The 20,611-nt window shown below is 36.9% G+C and overlaps 1 protein-coding gene and 1 long non-coding RNA gene across 3 annotated transcripts in view; both read left to right on the top strand.

The window, feature by feature from the left end:
- LOC309384912 overlaps positions 1-20,611 on the top strand; it is a 683,650-nt gene that overhangs the window by 657,684 nt on the left and 5,355 nt on the right. The gene's annotated exons all lie outside the window — the stretch shown is intronic.
- The window catches only part of STAM2 (signal transducing adaptor molecule 2), a 30,485-nt gene that overhangs the window by 4,519 nt on the left and 5,355 nt on the right, over positions 1-20,611 (top strand). Inside the window, exons 2-12 of one of the 2 annotated variants that reach the window (XM_081938769.1) lie at positions 5,436-5,520; positions 7,461-7,536; positions 7,825-7,920; positions 9,587-9,733; positions 10,800-10,869; positions 12,810-12,930; positions 14,812-14,906; positions 16,340-16,416; positions 16,576-16,663; positions 16,878-16,932; positions 17,447-17,600. In XM_081938769.1, the coding sequence (XP_081794895.1) occupies positions 5,436-5,520; positions 7,461-7,536; positions 7,825-7,920; positions 9,587-9,733; positions 10,800-10,869; positions 12,810-12,930; positions 14,812-14,906; positions 16,340-16,416; positions 16,576-16,663; positions 16,878-16,932; positions 17,447-17,600 (1,064 nt within the window). Of the gene's footprint in view, positions 1-5,435; positions 5,521-7,460; positions 7,537-7,824; positions 7,921-9,586; positions 9,734-10,799; positions 10,870-12,737; positions 12,931-14,811; positions 14,907-16,339; positions 16,417-16,575; positions 16,664-16,877; positions 16,933-17,446; positions 17,601-20,611 lie in introns of both variants that reach the window. The other variant, XM_081938768.1, reaches the window with a different exon arrangement.

Here is a 20,611-nt window from a genome sequence, read left to right as displayed (position 1 = left end):
AGTATATTGCAATAATTCAACAGAAGGTTACTAGAACACAAATGACTATGAGTAAGACCTCTTGGTCCAGGAATGTCTACAATTGGCACAAAGAAGTAATTGTGGTGGTTATTGTTATTATATTTTTAATCCGCTTTCAGCCCTCCTGGATATACCAGACATATAAACCAGGCAGATAAACCAGGAAACATGACTAGATGAGATAAATCTAATTTATTGTAAGGCTACATTAACACAATTTTGCAAGTCTGAAAGTACAAAAATCCCATCCCAGTTTTAATGGCTTGATCCATTAGGCCGGGTTCTTTCTAAGTTTCTTTCTCTGACTATTAAACCACTGAGAGCTCCTGCCTCTTTTGTTTCCTGGGCAGCATTTCTTCCCCTGTCCACATTCCTCAAAATTATTTACCCATTCCATTACACTTACCCTTTATATAGGTCAGCTATATATAGGTCAACTCAAGGCAGTGAACAAATCTAATACTCATGCCCCCTATTTCTCCACAACAACAACTTTGTGAGGTGGGTTAGATTGAGAGAGTCACTCAGCTGGCTTTGATGCCTAAGGATGCATAAAACTCACAGCCTTTTGGTTTCTAGGCTGCTACACTACACCAAACTCAATAAAAGTTCAGAAGTTCTCACAGGAAGATACCAAGGTTGCAAAACATCTGAGACAAATAACACACTTGTTCTTAATGAACTCCTTGCAGACTGATTACCTTCCCCCAGGAGTTTCAACATATGTTAAAGAGAAGCAGAAGAAAGCAGAGCCCTTATTCACTTCATAGAGTAAGGTTGTCCCTCCATCACATTTGAAACTGGCCCTTCAGGAAGGAAGACAACTACTGCAAGATAATGGCCCCTGCAATACTACTGACATCCAATGACAGATCAAGAAGGACATATTGTACTCCCCAAATCCCAATTTCTCAGTAGGTTATCCATAAGCATGACTAATGCAAGCATGACTGCTGTACCTTGCCCTTAAACTTGGCTCTGTAAGTCCAAATAATTCCCTTCCTTTAGGTCTCAGTGGAGCTGTGGGCCCACCATTCTCTCTACACATGCTCCCAGAAAGATCTGAATTGTAGACAGATCTGAAATGTTCCAGAACAAATAAAGCAGGAGTGACAGAACAGCCCCCTCACAGAAAGAAGTATTGATTATTACTTGACTACAACTTCCTGCCACCTTATCAGAGGCCTCTACCAATCATCCAAGCAGGAAGTGACTCTAAAGAAAGCCCTCATGATTCACAGGCTCAAAATGATCCCAGATCACAAGACAAAAGACCCAGTCACTTCTACTGGTACTGTCCTGTTGGATTCCAACTCTCTTTCATTACAACCTGAATGTGAATCCCAGAAAGAAGCTCGCATTGTGTATACAATGCCTTGAAGCTTGTGGCAACTCCTCCAATATAAATTGAAAAGCTCTGAAATATATTCAGAAGCTCCAAAGAAAAAGAGCTTTCTTGGCAAGCTTTTGTTTTTCATACATTATTCTTCCATTTTCTCAGCCTGGCTTTGTTTTGTTTTCTATAAGCTTCTTGGTACTATTGTCTCTCCATAAGCACTACTGTATTTGATCCAAGAATTCCTCATCTTCCCTGATAAATTGGGGAATGGACAGGTTCACGTCTCACTTATTCACTTTTGTTCCATGAAGGCAGTCAACCTATACCTGCTACATGTGTAGTTCTTGTCTTCTCCAGGGAGGAAAGTACACATGTCCCCAACAAGTCATGAGACCAGTTCTCTTTGTCTATGTGTTCCTCAGATAAAAACAGAAGGGGGGGGGGAGGAAGGAAAAAAAATCTGGTTAAGATCCTCAGTTATATTCTACAAAACAGCCATACAAAACATCCAATGAATTCTCCCTGTCATTGGCTTTTGAGAGGAACCGTCCGTGAACTTTGTCACCGAATTTTTGTTTGCTTTCCCTATTTGCTCACTCAGTAATTTTGTTATTACTGAAACAGATATCCTCCCTTGATCTTTACTAAGGAGCGAATGAGGTTCAGCACAGTTGAAGGGCATTGAGTTGGGGAAAGTTGGTTTAGAAAATGTGAGAATGGATTGTCCTGCTAGAAATTCAGCTTGCTAAGCTGAAGCTGATATATGTGAAGCTAATACATATGAAGTTAAGTGTAAATGGAATTTGATTATTTACATAAGCCACTCTTTTTTAGTCAACATTATAAAAAGCTCATGCGTTAACTTATTTGTTTCAGTGACTCTCTTGCTCTCAATCTTCCCAAATGCTTCTTAAAATGAGTTAATGTAAATCTTTCTTTGTTGTTATACTGAGCCTGATAAATATATTTTGAGTTTCTTTCAATGTGTGGAACTCAAGGTTGTAAACAAGCAGTTTGAAGGATTGTATGCTACCAATCCTCTAGATTTAGAAGATATAAGAAGAAGCTTATTTAGCTCTTAGTAAATGCTAACACATCTTTCAATGAAAGGGTATTTTCTGTTCTCAGAAATCTCATACGGAATATTCTGTTGTAAAAATCCTCAATCTGAATTCTAATGTAACAAATACTTTAACATTGAAATAGTCACTTTTTTCTTGAAAAACATATTATAGCAGTGAGGTAGAGGGACAAGTAATCTTGCATAATACATCTGCTATTTTGAATCTACACCCAATCATTCAAATGATTGCCCAAGTTGTATCTTCTGCCAAGGAATGCAGGCCTATTGTTCTCTTGGCTCTCTTTGTAGAGTTTGATTCCATTGATTATGATGTCCTTTTGAATGATTACAATTGCAATGACTTCAGACCTTTAGGTTGGTTAAACTGACATAATGATGTTGGGAGATTCTACTCCATGGATTTTGAGGTGCCACAAATTTAATCTCATGCTTTTCAATTTTTCTGTGAAGATATAGAAAACAATCATTTGAAGACATAGATGACACATTTGTTATAATAGACTGAGGAATTTCTGAAGTATGATCTAAAGTATGATCTATGATCTGGCTTAGTTTGGAGTGGGGGGGGGATGAGAGTTAACCTATGGAAAATATACAGGAAATAGAAAACTTAGCTATTGTACATAGGAGTGTTCAGCCATTTTGGGGTGAACTTGCATAACTCATAAACAGTTTAAACAGTTTACCGCTTGAGTACAATCCCTCATGTGGTCCTATTTCTGGGAATCCTGATTAGCATAGATTCACATATTCATTTTGTGTTCACACTGAACTTTGACATTATGCTGGTGGTTATTAGTCTGACATACTGTACCTGTACTATTACTGTGCTGGTTAATTATCCTCTCTCCAACCAAATATAAAATTTTACTTATAATATTCTCCAAAAAGTGCATGTTTTTTTTAAAGTTTAAAAATGCAACAGAAAAATGGAAACATGGAATAAAGTATAATATTACAATTTTTCTTTCCAATATCAGGTTTTGTGGCAATAGTAAGGGCATTGAAAATCTATTTGTGTTGTCCAGTTGTCAAATTCCATGTAAGAGATATGTAATGCAACAGAATATTATCCTTTGAAAATCTTAGTTTTTGTTGCCCAATCATATTTATATAGTCCGCCATTTTCTCCCAAAATATAGTAAATATTGGACATTGTAAAAACGTGTTTTAAAGAAGCATTATTCCTATTATTTCTCAAACAAAATGCTATCTCTTTTTTGCGAGTTATATTTTTGCATAAAATTTATTTTAACATTTTGTTCCTTTTCTGTTATTTTAAAAGCAATAAAATGTAAATGTATTAAAAATTACCTATAATATTACTGTATCCATAGACCCAACAGTTCTCAGTAACTGTTGACCAGTCTTTAAATTTCCCTTTTGAGGGAAGGTTTTTGAGAAGGTGATAAGAACCTAAGAAATTGATTACCTAGACGTGTTTCAACCAGGTTTCAAGCTGGGATTTATTACTAAAATAGTTTTGGATAGATTGGCAAACAATGGGACATCCCATCAGTGGCTGGAAATGGCCGCCCACTGATCATAGCTGCACAAGAACAGGCACTAGACACCAGAGGCATAGAAGCAAAGGTTTACCACACCAAATAAGACCTGTGGCTCAGTCTATGCAAAGAGGCCTCAAAGAATTCCAAGAAATAGTTGCAGGGTTAAGATATAGGCAGGAACACCATACATCGAAATGACACTACCAAGTAGCTGCCATTGTATACAGAAACATCCTCACAGTATAGGGGCTAGAGACTCCTAAATCCAGATGGGAAATTCCACAGAAGGTTGTGGAGAATAACAGGGCTAAGTTTCTGTGGGATTTCTAGATTCAGATGAAGAGGCAGGTACTGGTCAATCAACTGGGACATAGGGTGGTAGACTAAGGACCAGAAGACAGCAGTAGTGATAGATGTAGTGGTGCCAAGAGATAGCAATATCAGAAAGAAAAAGTATAAGAAATTGGAGATATACCAGCGCATAATGGGGGTGGAAACTAGAGGTGATATGGAAAGTAAAGGCCAAAGTGCTCCCAGTGGTGGTAGGAACACTCGGATGTGTGACTCCTAACCTGGAGAGTGGCTCCACAGATCCCAGTAAGAACGCAGTGTGAGGAAACAGCTAAGATACTGCACAGAAGCTTCAATCTTCCACATCTCTGGTAGAGGACCCAAGATTGATGAAGACATACCACCCATAGGGGTGAAAAGGGAGATTTTTTTAATATATAATTTTTATTAAAAACATTTTTAAAGAATAAAAACAATACACTTTTGAAAGTATAAAGAAAAATAATAAGGAAAAAGTGCAAAGAAAGAAAGAAGAGAAGAGCAAGAAAACACAAGTTCTAAATAAGCAGCTTCTAATTTTCTTAACAGCTGTTAAAAGTACATTTGTATTCTGTAGGTAGTGTTGCTTCTAAAAAGTTGAATTCAAATGTTTGATGGTAATACACACACACGATACAATTCACGTTGATAATATGAATAACTTGCTTTTTCACTTGATAGGGGTACTTTGTTCACAATGTGGAAATAGTTGTGCTTATCTTTTATTTCCTGTGTGAGAATGAATGCTGGTATATGTTCATACTTTGATCTGTCAATGCCACATAAATCAACTGTCTGGATTGAGAAGAAAATAAAACAGTTATTAACATTTGTAGACTTCTAAGAGATAAAATATGAACATTCATATTTCTTCAATATGAAGAAAACATTCATATTTTCTTTCAGACTCCAATCTGTTATACTTACTATTCATTTGAAATTGTAACGTTGGAATTATTTTCCCACTGCACTGAAGTAAATCTGTCCAATTTTAGACATATATTATAGTCAGAATGCAAAACAACCTTGTTTGTGAATTTAAGGTTCTAACAGGATAGCGAAAGTACTTTTTGAGCTAGCAGTCATTTCGGACAGAAGATGCTTGTGTCCTGCCTGAAAGGCTATTGATTTTTGTATGTTATTTTATCCACAGAAAAGGCTACAAATGAGTACAACACGGTTGAAGATTGGGCAGTTATTATGGATATTTGTGACAAGGTTGGAAGCGCTCCTAATGGGTAAGACCCACCAACATACCTTGAATGTTATTTTGTAAATGCTCTGATTAATTTGTGCCTTCTGGCCAGATCTGACATTTTAAGCGTATATGCATATTTATACCATGTTTCCCAAAAAACAAGACAGGGTTTTATTTTCTTTTGACCCCTGAAGTAAGAGTTTGGCCTTATTTTTTGGGGACATCTTATTATTTTTGAGGTGCAGGATGTGGTGAGTGTGGTCACCTTATGGCTGCTGCTGTGTTGCAATATTTTGGGGGAGGGCTTATTTTTGGGGGGCGGCTTATTTTAATGCATGCGCTCAAAAGCCCAATTGGGCTTATTATCCAGGGAGGTCTTATTTTCAGGGAAACAGGGTGTGTGTGTGTGTGTGTGTGCGCGCACACTTATTCATAAACATACATATACATACACACCAACACACATACTCCCAGACACAAAGTGATCATGCTATATTATCTTGTTTAAAAGGTTGTGGGACGAAATAGATCCACTTTATACCAAATCAAAACGTATACTTTAAAACTATGTCCCAGTGTTCCCTATGTCCAGAACAGAAAGTAGATTTCGTAAGTGTTATGAAGAAGGACAACCAGTCAGTCCTAAGGGGAACATAAATAAAAACAGCAAACGTTTCTGCTAATCGTTAGTTCTAGGGTCAGAAACTGATTGTCACTAATTTCCATTGTTAAGTAGTTTTTTAAAAAAAAATCACATGAAATGCTTTTGGCTAGACTGAACTAAAAAAGTAAAATGTGGATAGTTGAAAGACATCAGCATCTGCTTCTATTTGAATAATAAAACAAGTATTTCAAGTAGTAATTAGCATGCCAGGCTGTTTTGTTTGTGTGTTGTTCTATAGGTTACTGTGGTCTAAACTAGACACATTAAACATTTCCAGACTGACCCTTTCACATTATCTTTTGTATCAACATATAGAAAGGTGACAGGTTTGCCTCTTGTTGATTGCTGCTACAATGTCTGTGCTCATATGGGCCCTGTAAAAAATTGGAACTTAGCCATTCGTGAATCCCCAGGCACATAGAACCTAAGTTAGTATACTCTGGACACGTGCATTCAATCAGTGCTGAGACAGCATGTGTGATTCTGTTGCCATTCTCTGCATTACTGTTAGCCTTTTAAGACAGGTTAGTTAAGGAGAGGGACGGCACATCTTTATTGTCCTTCTTGACAGCTACTGGTAGCAGTGTTACTCCTCCCTCTTTCTCCGCCCCTTCTAGAGTGGCAACTATAATTTTCTTTTTCACACTGTCTTATTTCCCCAGACTGAGCTCATATTTTGCTAACTGCTACACTCCTTCACCACAACCATTTCCATGGCTCTCTACAGTAGACATTGGAGTCACACCAATTGCCATGCAGCTGTTGTCTTTTGTAAACTATTGTTTATGCCTTGGTTTATATGCAAATTCAGTTACAATTTAGTTTGTTTATTGAACTGATGTGAAAACCCTGAAAAAATCAGGAAACTGGAAAAAAATAGCATTGGGTTGATATAACAAACCATGATTCAAACTGAATGTTGAAATACTTAAATCAATGTTTCTCAAACTTGGCGACTTTAAGTCCTGTGGACTTCAACTCCCAGAATTCCCCAGCCAGCTATGCTGGCTGGGGGATTCTGGGAGTTGAAGTCCACAGGACTTAAAGTCGCCAAGTTTGAGAAACACTGACTTAAATGATTGAAAGCTACTTATTTTATCCTGGATATTTTCTCTTAGAAAATTATTGAACTGATTGTGGCTTGCTTTGCACAATATGATTGGGTTTCGTGGTTGAGGTATTAGAAGTGGATCTTCCTTTTGTGTCACTAATAATAAAATGATCCCCAAAGCTCTTTCTTCAATGTCTTCTTTCTGGGACTTTTTGTTCCCTTTTAAGTTATTATAAGAGACTGACACAGATATTATTTTATCTAGAGCAAAAGACTGCCTCAAAGCCATTTTAAAGAGAGTAAATCATAAAGTACCCCATGTTGCACTGCAAGCACTAACTGTAAGTATGCACATACTTTATTCAGGGGTGAAAATTTTCAGGTTCATAAAACAATTCTTGTGAACTTTTAAAAAATAAATTAAACCTCTTGATATTGATGACTAAAATAATATTTATCTTATTTATTTATTTCTCAATATTACTGGCCTGTTTTTTTCCTAGCCATCTCTAGGTGGGGAGGGGAAGGGCAGGGATTGATTAGGATCAATATCTTTATAACATATGTGCAGCTTTTTGCAATTCGTTGTGAATGGTCTCATTTATTCAATTCTGTCTTCATTTTGTTAGCTGTTGGGAGCCTGTGTATCAAACTGTGGAAAGATTTTCCACTTAGAAATCTGCTCGCGTGATTTTGCCAGTGAAGTGCGTGTCATAATAAACAAGGTGAGGTTTTTCGATGTATCATATTTACAGAAAATTAATAGAAAAGTACATTGATTGTGTTACCACACTTATATTTTACATTTCTAGCATTAACTTAGAATATAGAAATGAAATTTAAAAACCCAATGCGATCTGTGATATAAATAGAGAAGGTAAAACTCTACAAAATTATGGTGTTATACTTGGGAGATTTGCTTTAATCATGAATATTATAAAGAACATTGAATTTTTGCAATTTATGAACTGAAAGCTTCCTCAGAAGAATAACAGATTGTAAAGAAAGGTTGAATATTCTCCTATGCTGTGTTAGAGTTAAAAAAAAACAGGAACATTTCATAATCATTTGAACAGTGAATTATGAAACTGGCAGAGATACATCATCAGTGTTTAGAATAGTACTGTGAATGGGTGAAGCCAAATTCGCTTAACAGCCACAAAGTTCATTTAATTATAGTGATTTGCTTAACACCATGGTGACAAAGGTCATAAAATTGGGCATGGCTCATTTCTTGCTTCGCAATGGAAATTCTGTTGTAAGTCAAGGACTACCTATAAATAAAAACAGAACCCAGTGTCACTTAGGTGGGGGGAGATTGTGGACTGTATAGAGGCAGTATTGTTTTGACAACATTTAGACTGTAGAAGGTCAGCCAAAAAGATAGGGATAAGCAGGGTAATGTAGGGTCTCAATTTGTACCCACTGAGGTTTGTTGGCAGCTTCAGGAATGTTACACAGGTATTGGAACTATACAATAGTTGGTTAGATCCAGAGCTACTGACATCATTCCTTGTTGCCAAATATATCATGAGGTGCCTCGTGGGACAACTTGGGAGATTGTGGAGTTTTTGTCACCTAAAGGGGCTTCCCAGAAATCATCAGCCTCTCAATTCCTTCCTCCCCACTTCTTTCTAGAGATTTACTGCTTATAAGTCAGTATGGCTATGTGGGGGGTGTAGCTTATATTAACAGCTGAATTGTATCTATCTGTAAAAAAGACTTTGCTAGAGAAATGCCAATTGTTTGGGTCCAGATTGCTGAAAAGAGGAAGGAGAATTTAAAAAAAAACTTTGTGCTGAAGCGTTAGGTTACCCAGTTCATTTATGTGAACTGAGAACTGGTAGGAACGGTCTCTTCCTGGAGCCAACCTGAGATAGGCTATATTTGGAGCCTAGGAACTGGCTGCCAAGTTGGTTGGGCAGTTCCTTTATATATGCCTACAAAGAACTTTATTTATTTCCGTGTTCGTATTTATGTCCTGCCTTTTCTTCAAGAGCTCTGGGCAGCATACATAGGAGCGTCTTCCAATATATCCCCACAACATTAACTTTATGGGGAAAGCTGGGCGAAAAGGGAGCAACAGGTTAAATCAATTTTTCTGTGGCTAAGGATGGACTTGAATATGGGCCTCTGTAATGCCAGTTCAACTCTTTATTTACTACATCACATCAGCGCTCATTGGTTTTTTAATTGTGAAGCTGTCTTTTAATCTGTGTATTAAAATACATATCATCATATAATGGTCAGCCATCTCTAATACCACTTTTTAAAATTTCTGTTAAACATGTCAGATTGTAGGTTTTCTTTGGACACCAACTTCTTTGGCAGTTTGTTTTGTCAACTATTTAAAGCTAATTTTGCTTCTGCCTATTTTGCTTTCTTGCTTAGGCACACCCTAAAGTATGTGACAAATTAAAAGCTTTAATGGTAGAATGGTCAGAAGAATTTCAGAAGGACCCTCAGTTCAGCTTAATATCAGCCACCATTAAATCTCTTAAGGAAGAAGGGATTGTGTTTCCTACAGCTGGGACACGGGTAAGAGGTTAGAATTCATTTATGCCTATAAAAGTTTGGGGTTTTGGTGCTAACAGGAGAATGACTAAATTTCAATTTTGAATGTGAGCTCTATCCACATTTTAATGGCATCCACTAATAATCCCCCCCCCCCCCAAGCACTCTCCACACTAGTGCTACAGAGCTGGGAGATGCTCTGTGGTGCACAGGGCAAATGGGCCTTGGGATGAGTAGAAGCTCATAATATATTATTAAACCTATTATCTAATATGCACAATATGTATGTAAGATTATTTGCTCATAAACACTTTTAACATTGATTGGAGACTTTGCAGAGTTGGATTACTCTGTGTGTTGAAGTGAGAATGATTACTATAGACCAGCGATGACTATCTTGCTTTGCATGTAATGAGTCTATCTCATATATTAGTTTCACCTTTTAAGTTGCATTCCTGAAATAAATGAACTTTTGCACGATATTCTAATTTTTCGAGTTTCACCTGTAGACTATTAATTCTGCTTTTGAAAATGTGCAGAAACAGTTTTCAGATCTAAAATGCAGTTGTATTAAATGAAGCAGGAAAATGGCATCATCTTATAATATTTATGTTGTTTAGATTAGGAACTGTTCTGTACCAAATCCAAATGTATAAGATATACCGCAGTTTTAAAAACAAGGACATATGGTTTAGCCATATTGGGCTGGTTGAATAGACCTGGCAAGTATCAACAGCCATTTGTTGTGGAAAAATGACTTAAATCTAGTAGGCAGCATATGTGGGCAATAAGCTGACATTGTAAACTGGTCAGAGAGTGCTGTGTAAAGTACTGTGGAGTGGTATATAAGTCTTAAGTGCTATTGCTATTATTAGTAGTAGTCTATATGTGACTTTGGTTCATTCCCAAAAAATGATAACTGCTCTGAGCACCTGTTGGGTATGATTCCCATGTTTTCTGACTTTAAACAATTAAAAAATACTTACCACAAGGTAAGCTAAAATAACACCAATATTGTTTTCAAAGTGCAGGCAAATATAGAACTTTTCCCACTTGAAGTAGCATGTTTATATTGCAAGTATATTTACAGAGTCCATCAGCTGTTGCCAAGAATGGTGCATCATCAGGCAAAAACAAAGAAGAAGAAGATATAGCTAAAGGTAAAACTTTAGTCACCAATTCTTGAGTGATAAAATATTTTACATGATTCTAAGTTTGTACTTGGGAACATGCTTGATGGTTAAAATATGTGACATTGTCCATTGAACACAAATTCAAATCCTTGCTATATAGCCAGTAATAGCAAAGCAAAGTTTGAACAATTGTATTTTTTAAAACTTTGTGAAGGAAGCAAGGAAGCTATAAAGGAAACAGATGTATATATCAGCAAAAATGCTTTTAATCTCCTTGGAATTCTAAGGATGTTTGCCATTTCTTAAAAACAATTTTCCAAAAATATTACCATTTTATATTACAACTGAGCAATTTCTGACTCTGCTATTTTTAAATATTTTACACATGTTTGGTTTTGAGTTTTTAGATGTTCATAACTCTAGCTAACAAACAAAATAATAAGTATAATTCTTTGAGGTGGATTTAATTTTATTTACATAATATAAATTGTGTATGGATTTCCTCAAAACAGTTTTTTAAAGAATTCTTGGCTTATGCTTTGTGTATTGAGTTTCTTGTTGCTTGCTGGTTTTGAATCTTTTCATCTTTTTGATTTGTTCAATTCATAAGCTAGAAACTCTTGTCAGAGAAAATTTTACTCATATTGACCATATTAGAGACATTAATGCTCTAAGAACAATGCCTGACTTAAAAATGCTTTTAATAGCTGTGTGTGACTTTCTGGTCACCAAATAATGGCACTTAATCACTCAGACTGCCGTGGTAATTCTGTTCAAATCCTGCCTTCTGAAGAAACTCCATATATATTTGGATGGACCCTATAATAAATAGGTTCAGTCCATCTCTAAGCTGTTTAGGCTATGGTTAATTTATGCCTTATTTAATATATATAAACATCTATATTAATTTTACTACAGTACTTTAAGGTGATGAATTTGTACATAATCATAACTACTTGTATGGAAGGCTGCAACCTATTTTGTTTTCTTCTTCCTAGTTATACTGTAACAACAACTAACTTCCTCCCTCCACAACTTTAAATTTCAATCTATAGTAGGGATGATAACTGAAGCATTTAGAGCAGTTAGCACCTTGTTTCCCACAATCAGCAGAGCTTGGATGTATTGAGTGGCTAGATTAAGTCATCTTGATAAACTTAACTGTGGTTTATTGAGTAAGACATGGCTGAATTCATACAGCTCACTAAGCTAAAACTAAGTAAACTGCATGGCAGCTTTCTTAAGTTTTCTGGAGCAGGTTTACAAGTAGAGTTTTTGGAATGTTCCATTAGTTTCTAATCTCAGCATTGGGATGTACCTCCCTTCACAGATCATCTCATCCAGAATTAGCTATATGTACAGGTAGTCCTCGAGATGCGACCACAATTGAGCCCAAAATTTATGTCACTAAGTGAAACATTCATTTAGTGAGTTTCCCCCCATTTTACAACCTTCCTTGCCACAGTTGTTAAATGAATCATTACCGTTGTTAAGTTAGTACTCCGGTTAAGTGAATCGGGCTTCCCCATTGACTTTGATCGTCACAAGGTCGAACACATGACCCTGAGACACTGCAACCATCATAAATATGAGTCAGCTGCCAAACATCTGAATTTTGATCAGGTGACCATGGGGATTCTGCAATGGTCGTAAGTGTGAAAAGCGGTCATAAGTCACTTTGAATGTCACTAAATCAACTGTTGTAAGTCAAGGACTACCAGTAAAGAGTTCTGAATGTATAGTTCTTGGTATAGTTTTGATGCCCGAAGCTAAAATCAAATGAAAAGACACGTATTTGGAACATTTTAGAGAGCTTTGTGCTACATATCAGGACATGCAAGTAATTCACATCATTTTAACTGGCATAAAATGTGCTTCTGTTCTTCAAATTGTAGCTATTGAATTATCTTTGCAAGAACAGAAGCAGCAGCAGCAAACTGAGACAAAATCTCTATACCCATCTGTAGACATTCAGCATAGCCATCAAAAGCTCTCAAGAAAAGTGCGAGCCTTGTATGACTTTGAGGCAGTCGAGGATAATGAACTTACCTTTAAGAGTGGCGATATTATTGTTGTTTTGGATGACAGGTATGTCGGTATTTTGTTATTTGTGTTCAGATAGGGAATTATTGAACTTAAATGTGTCTTTTAATATGCTACTTGCACTTTGAACAACTGCTTCCAGACTTATTTCCAAACTCTTCTAGGAACAAGGTTGATTCAGTTGAATAAACTACAATTTATTTACTGTTCAGAAAATTTCCATAGCCATCATTTTCAGTAAAAATGAACTCTCCTTATCTGAGCATAAATTCAGAGCGGATTCTTCAGCATCTCAGAGAGAGAGATGGTTTCATTGTTAGTTAGGATATCTGTACCATATACATTTATTTTGTTAGGCCTTTTTTTCAGAATAACTTTTACTGAAAAATAGAATAATGATCTTAAAGCCATCCTGATGACAGCCAAGATGATAATTCCAATTTAATTATTGCTTATGGCTGCTTGGAGGATATTTTTGCCAGGAGGTTCTGAAAGAACAGTCTTCACCAGCTTTTGCAATTGTATTACTCCCTCAGCTCGCATTCCCTATTAATTGAACTTTTTGCCTTTGAACTTTTAGAGAGAGGTTAGTATCCTGATTTTTAACTTACTTTAACTATTAGCAAATAGAATAGAAAGTATGCTGAGCCGTGTATGCTTGAGCATTATTTTTATGAAACGTTTTTAAAGTCTGAAAATCCAGGTTAAATTTTAGTCTTTAAAAATGATTATTTTTTTATCTGCCTTGTCTGTAAAAAGTTGTCATTTTTTTAAAAAAAGGGATAGGAACCACTCTTGTTCATGTATAGCTGGTACTGTTTGTGTATTTAAATCATGACATACCATATTTTTCGGAGTATAAGACACATCTTTTACCCTCAAAAAAGAGGGTGACAATCTGGGTACCTCTTATACAATGAATACAGCATTTTTGGCCTCCCAAAACCCCGCCCCCTTTACCAAAATGGCCGTGCATAGCCTTTAGGAGGCTTATGGAGTGCTCTTGGGGACGGGGGATGGCAGAAATGAGCCATTGCTCCCTCCTGGCCCCCAGGAGCACTCCATATGCCTCCTAAAGGCTATGCATGCCCTTTTTGTGACAAAAAATGGGCTCATTTTCATGAAAAACAGGCCATTTTGGGGAGGTCTGCAGAGTGCAAAAACTTTTTTAAAAAAAAATTTGCCTCTTCAAACTCTTGGTGCGTCTTATACTCCGGTGCATCTTGTACTCCGAAAAATACAGTATACCTTGTAATAAAGATAAAGTCCCAGTGTTAAAAACTATTCTAATTGCTATAACTCTACCCCACTTCCAAAATCTATTTAGAAAATTATTGCCCTTAATTGTTTTGGATAAATTGGGTCTTTCTGAGCTAGATCAAAGAGAAAAACGTAGGCGTTGCTATGAGCTGTTTCTCATTAGTTTGTATTTCCTAATGGATAGGATCTCATGAACGTTTTTATAGCCATAGCTTTCCCCACCCTTGTGTCTTTTAGATGAATTGAAATTATAGCTCTCAGAATCCTTGGAGTTACCATCCCAGCATATATTGAATACATTAGATTGGGAAGGTGACATGCATCATTTATTTAATCTTGTAAAAATAAAATGACAGCCATTTTGGTGAAGTAATGAAGGCATCAAGCTAGAAACCAGTAGACTGAGTTCTAGTTCCACCTTAAGCACAAAGGCAGCTGAGTGACCTTGGACTACAGTTTAGGATTGCCTACTTGACTTTTCCTTAAATGAACTAAGTACAGAGGAAGGCAACATAATGCAGGTTTAAATAGTATTATTTAAATAGTATTAACTGATGATTCTATGCTGAGAGTGGAAGAAGAACAAGAATCTTAACATCAGCATAGATAGAACATAGTTCTATTTTCATATGTGTGTTAAAATATCCTCTCTTTTTTATTGTGCAGTGACGCCAATTGGTGGAAAGGAGAAAATCACAGAGGAATAGGATTGTTCCCTTCTAACTTTGTGACCCCTAACTTAAATGATGAGCCTGAAACAGGTAAACTGAATAGAAATTTGATTTTCAGAACATTTCAGGAGTCATATATATAATATCCCATTCTTCAGGAAACTACTAAGAAACTGAATGATTTGTCCAAAACTGCTAAGTATGCTGGAAGGGTGTTAGTCTTCTGCCTTGTAATGCCCACTCCTGTTCTAATTGTCAACTCACTGTTATTTAATGTTCAATAATCTGAAGTTCTTGCACTTGCTGAGAAGTCATTTGTCTCGTGCCTGTCAATGGCGCATTGTTCTGGAGGTACATATGGAGATGATACAAATTGTATTCACAAAGAAAGTTTATTGTTAAATGTCATGTTCATGATCTAGTGTTTTTACTGTTGCCAGACAAAAAGTATTCTAATGTCATGAGTCAGACCCTGCTATAATCATGATTGGAAGAGTAATTTGCTCTGAATTATGCATTTAGTTACAAAGTGCTTTTATATTTTAGAAGATACAGTTTGAAATCACACAAATGCAATTTAAAATTTATGTTATCTGTGTTTATATATTCTTCACCAGGGCTTTCCAGCCATTGGGGTTAATGAAAAATATGCCAAACTACCAAAACATATATTAAATATATGCATAGATTGATTAGGTTATTAAGCCAAACATCTCAAGCATCAGGGTTCACAAAGCAACAAAAAAATAATTTCTAGAGCAATACTACCTATGTTACTAAACTATGAAATGCCTTCCAGTCTTTTATATTACCTTTATCCTGATATTTATTTTGATCTGTAACTTTACCCTGTGTTGTATAATGTATAATGTTTGCCATGCAAAAGTGGTTTTTTTGCTTCTCCATCCATTAGGGTTTCTTGCCAAACACTACTTTACAAACATACCAGTGGTGGGTTGCAGTCGGTACGCCCCGGTACAGGCGTACCGGAACCTGCCCGGAGCACCAGGTACCATTCCAATACGGTGCTCCAGAGGGCCCACCCACCCGCACTCCTTACTTGTCTTTAAACCATTCAGCGCTTACGCGCATGGCGGATACAATGCCTGCACGATGCTCCGCCGAGCAGCTGGAGCATCGTGGAGGCTTTCGGAGGCGTCGCTGGATGGTAAGATGAATGGTTGTGTGCCGCGTGTGCGCGCGCACACCACGCACGTTCATGTTGCGGACACCGGGCCCCGTTGCAACTGTACCGGTTGCAACGGGATCCGGAACCCACCACTGAAATATACCCAAATATTTAAACAAATCCTGAGCATTATCTCTTCCATATCTGCTGTCTTAGCTAAAAAGCTCAACTTCCAAAGTTTGCTCTTCTGTTTGTACACAGTAATCTGAGTTTTTAGTAATCTGAGTTGTTGGGTCTGTCTTTGAATCTGAACATGGGGTATATTGACAAAAAATATTGTATGCCAAGAAACTAGATTTGGAGGAAAGCTAATGTTGTCATTGTCTTTACGCAGTGCCTATGGACAAGGATGCTTCTGAAGACACTGCTGAAATTACAAAACCTGAGCCAGAACCTGTGTATATAGATGAGGTATGTCTTGGCTTTCCGCTGGCATAATACACTTTAGGCAGCTTTTTCTTTAAAGAAGCTACTATGCCCCCTTATCACAAAATACATTTTGTACTGGGTTTTGAAAATTTGAACTCTCAATTTGAATATCTTTCTAAATATATTTTCTCCCTCTTCCAGAATAAGATGGATAAGACACTGCAGTTACTTCAGAGCATAGATCCAACAGATCCTAAAACTGATTCTCCTGATCTTCTGGATTTAGAAGGTATCACTACTGCTACATATAATTTAAAAAAGAAATCCTAATCCAGACTTATTGTCTTTTTTATGTTTTTCATTTGTTAAACCAAGTCTGAAAGGCAGGTGAAATTCTCCTTTCATTTTGCATGCTAGGCAAAGTATCTATGCATTGCATTCACCTCAGTGCTTTTATTTATGAGCAATTAACTGATCAGATGTTCGTATTTTACTGTTCATAGATGTCTGTCAACAGATGGGTCCCATGATAGACGAAAAGCTAGAAGAAATTGATAGGTAAGGCAATTGTGTAATGCTTATACATAAATTAAAGAAATGCAATTTATATTTATGTAGTAGAGTAGATGAGTGAAAAATAAGATGGGTCATCAAACAGCTTCAAAAATTCAGAGAAATAATTGTGAAAACTAAGCCCAAAGGACTGAGTGTGGTACGTGACATATTATGCAAACTGGCATATGACACACATTTAGAAATTAATAATTTATTTCCAAAAATCTTTAATTTCTAGGCTTTAATTTTCTAGGCTTTAATTTCTAGGCTGAAGTTTACTGAGGGTGCTTGATGCTCTTTGGGTTTGGTTGCTTTCTTGCTGATGTTTCATTCATTTCATCATCACTTGGGTAGTGAAATGTCAGCAAGAAAACAGCCAAGCTTAAGAGAGTACTAAGAATTCCTCATTTGAACCTTGAGCCACAAATATTCTTCCTTATGAAATTTTACTATACTCAAATTAAACAAAACCAAATCGATCGGTGATAACTGAAACTACTTCATTCGCTCGAATTAGGAAACATTCAGAATTGTCTGAACTAAACGTGAAAGTGATGGAAGCTTTGGAACTCTACAATAAACTAATGAATGAAGCTCCTATGTATTCTGCTTACTCAAAGATGCACTCAACGGCACAGTATGCACCCACGTCAGCCAGTATTCCCGTGCAGGTCAGTGCCTTATTTTTACTTCTGCTTCCTAGAAGGATTCCCTTCACATATAATGGCTGCTGCCATGCACACACGAACAGATCACTGCAATATGAAGGACTTGAATGTCCACAAAGACTTTAAAGTACTTCTGTAGAACGTGTTGGCATATGCTTAAGCAGATGTAGATCTTGCCTCTTTCTTAGAATTAATGAGTGTCAAACAGTGTTGTAATTGCAGCTTTTCCATGAACCCTCAATCCAAATAATTCTGTTAGTTTCATGGTATTTGAAACAGTTCTGTCTTCAGGACCCTTCAAAATAGCTCTCATAAGGTATTGTAAAACTTTGTATGCAGTGGGAATGTTGCGAATCTCAATTAAACATGTCTCCATCAAAACTTAATAAGTGAGTGAACAGAGTTGCTTTCTCCAATATGACTCAGATGGCACATGTAAGACTTGCTGGGATAGCAGGCAAAATCTTGGGCATTATGCATGACTCTCCTCCCAAACACATAGGCTGCTTCATAGATGACATTTCCACGTTCATATATCAGTGCATTTTTGTTGCTTTATGGACTTTCAGTGAGATTGTAATTGAGAGTTGTTAACATACATCACAATTTGACATGCACCACTACGCTGTATCTACATCCCCTTTGGTTTATTTAGTTTGTGTTTTTCCTAAAAGAATTGCTGGGGGATGGAGTTTGAGGAAAAGTTAGAAGCGCAATTAAATGAAAAAGATGTTGCGTATTTTAGATCGATTTTACATAATACAGTATGAAAAGAATAGTTACTATGGTAACTGCCACAGTACATTCATCTGTTATATTTTCCATGAGCTCTTTGAAATGATTGACAGTATTTGGGGATGTGAGGGAAAATAGTGAGCATTAGATGAACTAATATTCCTCTCATTTCAAGGTAATATTGTATTCAGTTGAAGAGTACAGAACAATAAGGGAACATCTACATTTAAAGGAGCAAATATTTTAATAATATTATTTAATCTCTACTTACACGCTGTTGAATCCTGAAGCAATCATTTTCTGTAAAAATGCTTGCTATATTTCTTCAATATTTTCTTCTTTCTATATTTATTTATATGTTCATTTAAATGGTTTTAAGACTGTGGATAGAAAAAAATCTCTTAAAACAGAACATAGTATTTAAAGTCACAGCTGTGATATAAATAACATTTTATTAAAATGTATAAACATAATAAAATACATTCATTGCTAAATAAACCAAGCATTTATTTAACTCTGTTAGAAATTCTGAACTGATAAAAAGATATTTTTTGTGAAAGCAGCCATATAATTTGCACCATATGAGATTATCTTCATTTAAGGTAAATATAGGCTCACATTTTCTTCATAAAATGATAGGCCAAAAGTCCTCTTTTTAGGACCATAGAATTTAGTACATTTTTAAATGAAGCACTCTATAACATATTTATCTCATTCTAACAGATTTTGGAAAAAATAGTTTTCTTGCCATCTACGTTATTCTGATGATCCTATGACATTAGTCTGAGAGACTAAAATTGCCCTATGCTTATTTTATAAGCTTTGTAGCTTTAATAATGTCCTGATGTAACTTATTACTTCAGTGTAGCAGAAATATAAAGCAGGCTGCATGAAATCTGTCATAATGGACAATGGCATTTCTTCTTGAGCTAAAATTATATTTAGTCTGGCATATTGAAGGTTGCATTAGAAATGGGCAGAGCTGGAGCAAGAAGAAACTAACATCACTTACCGTATTTTTCGCCCTATAAGACGCTCCGGAATATAAGACGCACCCAATTTTAAAGGAGGAAAATCTAGAAAAAAAGATTCTGAACCAAATACTATAGTAAAATATTTTATATCAACTGTATAAAGTTAACAGCAGTTTAAGAACAATTTTATGTCAACCATGTAACACAGGGGTGTCCAAACTTTTTTCAAAGAGGGCCAGATTGGATGAAGTGAACATGCTGGAGGGCCGAACATTTTTCTGAACATTCTTTGAACAATAACAATTAAATGCAAATGAATTATTTTATGCCAAGTTAATTGCAAATGGCATACTTTTCATTTCATAGCATTAAGATCAACTGACAGCTGAGTTTTCACAATGTATCCATCTTTTCCCTGAAGACTTGTGTTTAGTACATTCAGATGCTTTCTTTCCTCTTTCCCTCTTACTTGTCTATCCTTCCTTCCACCCTCCCTTCCTCCTTCCCTTCCTTCCTGCCTCCCTTCCAGTTCCCTCCTTCCTCTTTCCTCCTGCCTGCCTGCCTTCTTTCCCTCCTGCTTATCTATGCTTCCTTCCTTCCTTGCACCTCCCTCCCTTCTGCCTGCCTGCCTTCTTTCCTCTTTCCCTATCCTCCTATCCTTCCTTTCTCCCTCCCTCCTTCGATCTCAGGAGCGAAAGCCTTTGAATCAAGTTTGATTGTGTCCCATCTAGCGTTCTCCACCCCCGGATCCGGAGAGATTTGGGGTTGGGGGTGGAGAACGCTAGATGGGACACAATCAAACTTGATTCAAAGGCTTTCGCTCCTGAGATCGGTGCGCTGCCATCCAAAATACTATTACTACGATCTCTGCCACCTGGAACTGCCCGAGAAGCGGCAGGTAAAGCGGGCGCTGCAGTGATCGTGGTACCAGCATTTTGGATGGCAGCGCACCGGTCTCAGGAGCCAAAGCCTTGAGGCACCTTTCGTTTGCAGGAGGAGGGCAGCTTAAAGCAGCGCCCCAGCAATGTGAGGAGCCGCTGCCACCGCCACCACCGCCTAAGCCCTCTTGGGAGCCCAGCCGAGCGGGAGCTCTGAAAGCGAAACCTCTCTCCGTTCCAGCCATCACGATCTCTGCAGCCCCCTCTTTGCCTGCCCCATTTTCAGATGACCCAGTGGCTACATTCGGCTTACAAGACGCACTCAGATTTTTACCCTCTTTTTTGGAGTAAAAAAGTGCGTCTTATAAGGTGAAAAATACGGTAATTTTCTCAACTGAGCTACCTTCTTCATTACTTAATTTCCAAA

The sequence above is a fragment of the Natrix helvetica genome (genome assembly GCF_964273705.1).
Source record: "Natrix helvetica genome assembly, chromosome: 1".
NCBI lineage: Eukaryota > Metazoa > Chordata > Lepidosauria > Squamata > Natricidae > Natrix > Natrix helvetica.
This window is presented reverse-complemented; position numbering and strand designations above follow the sequence as displayed.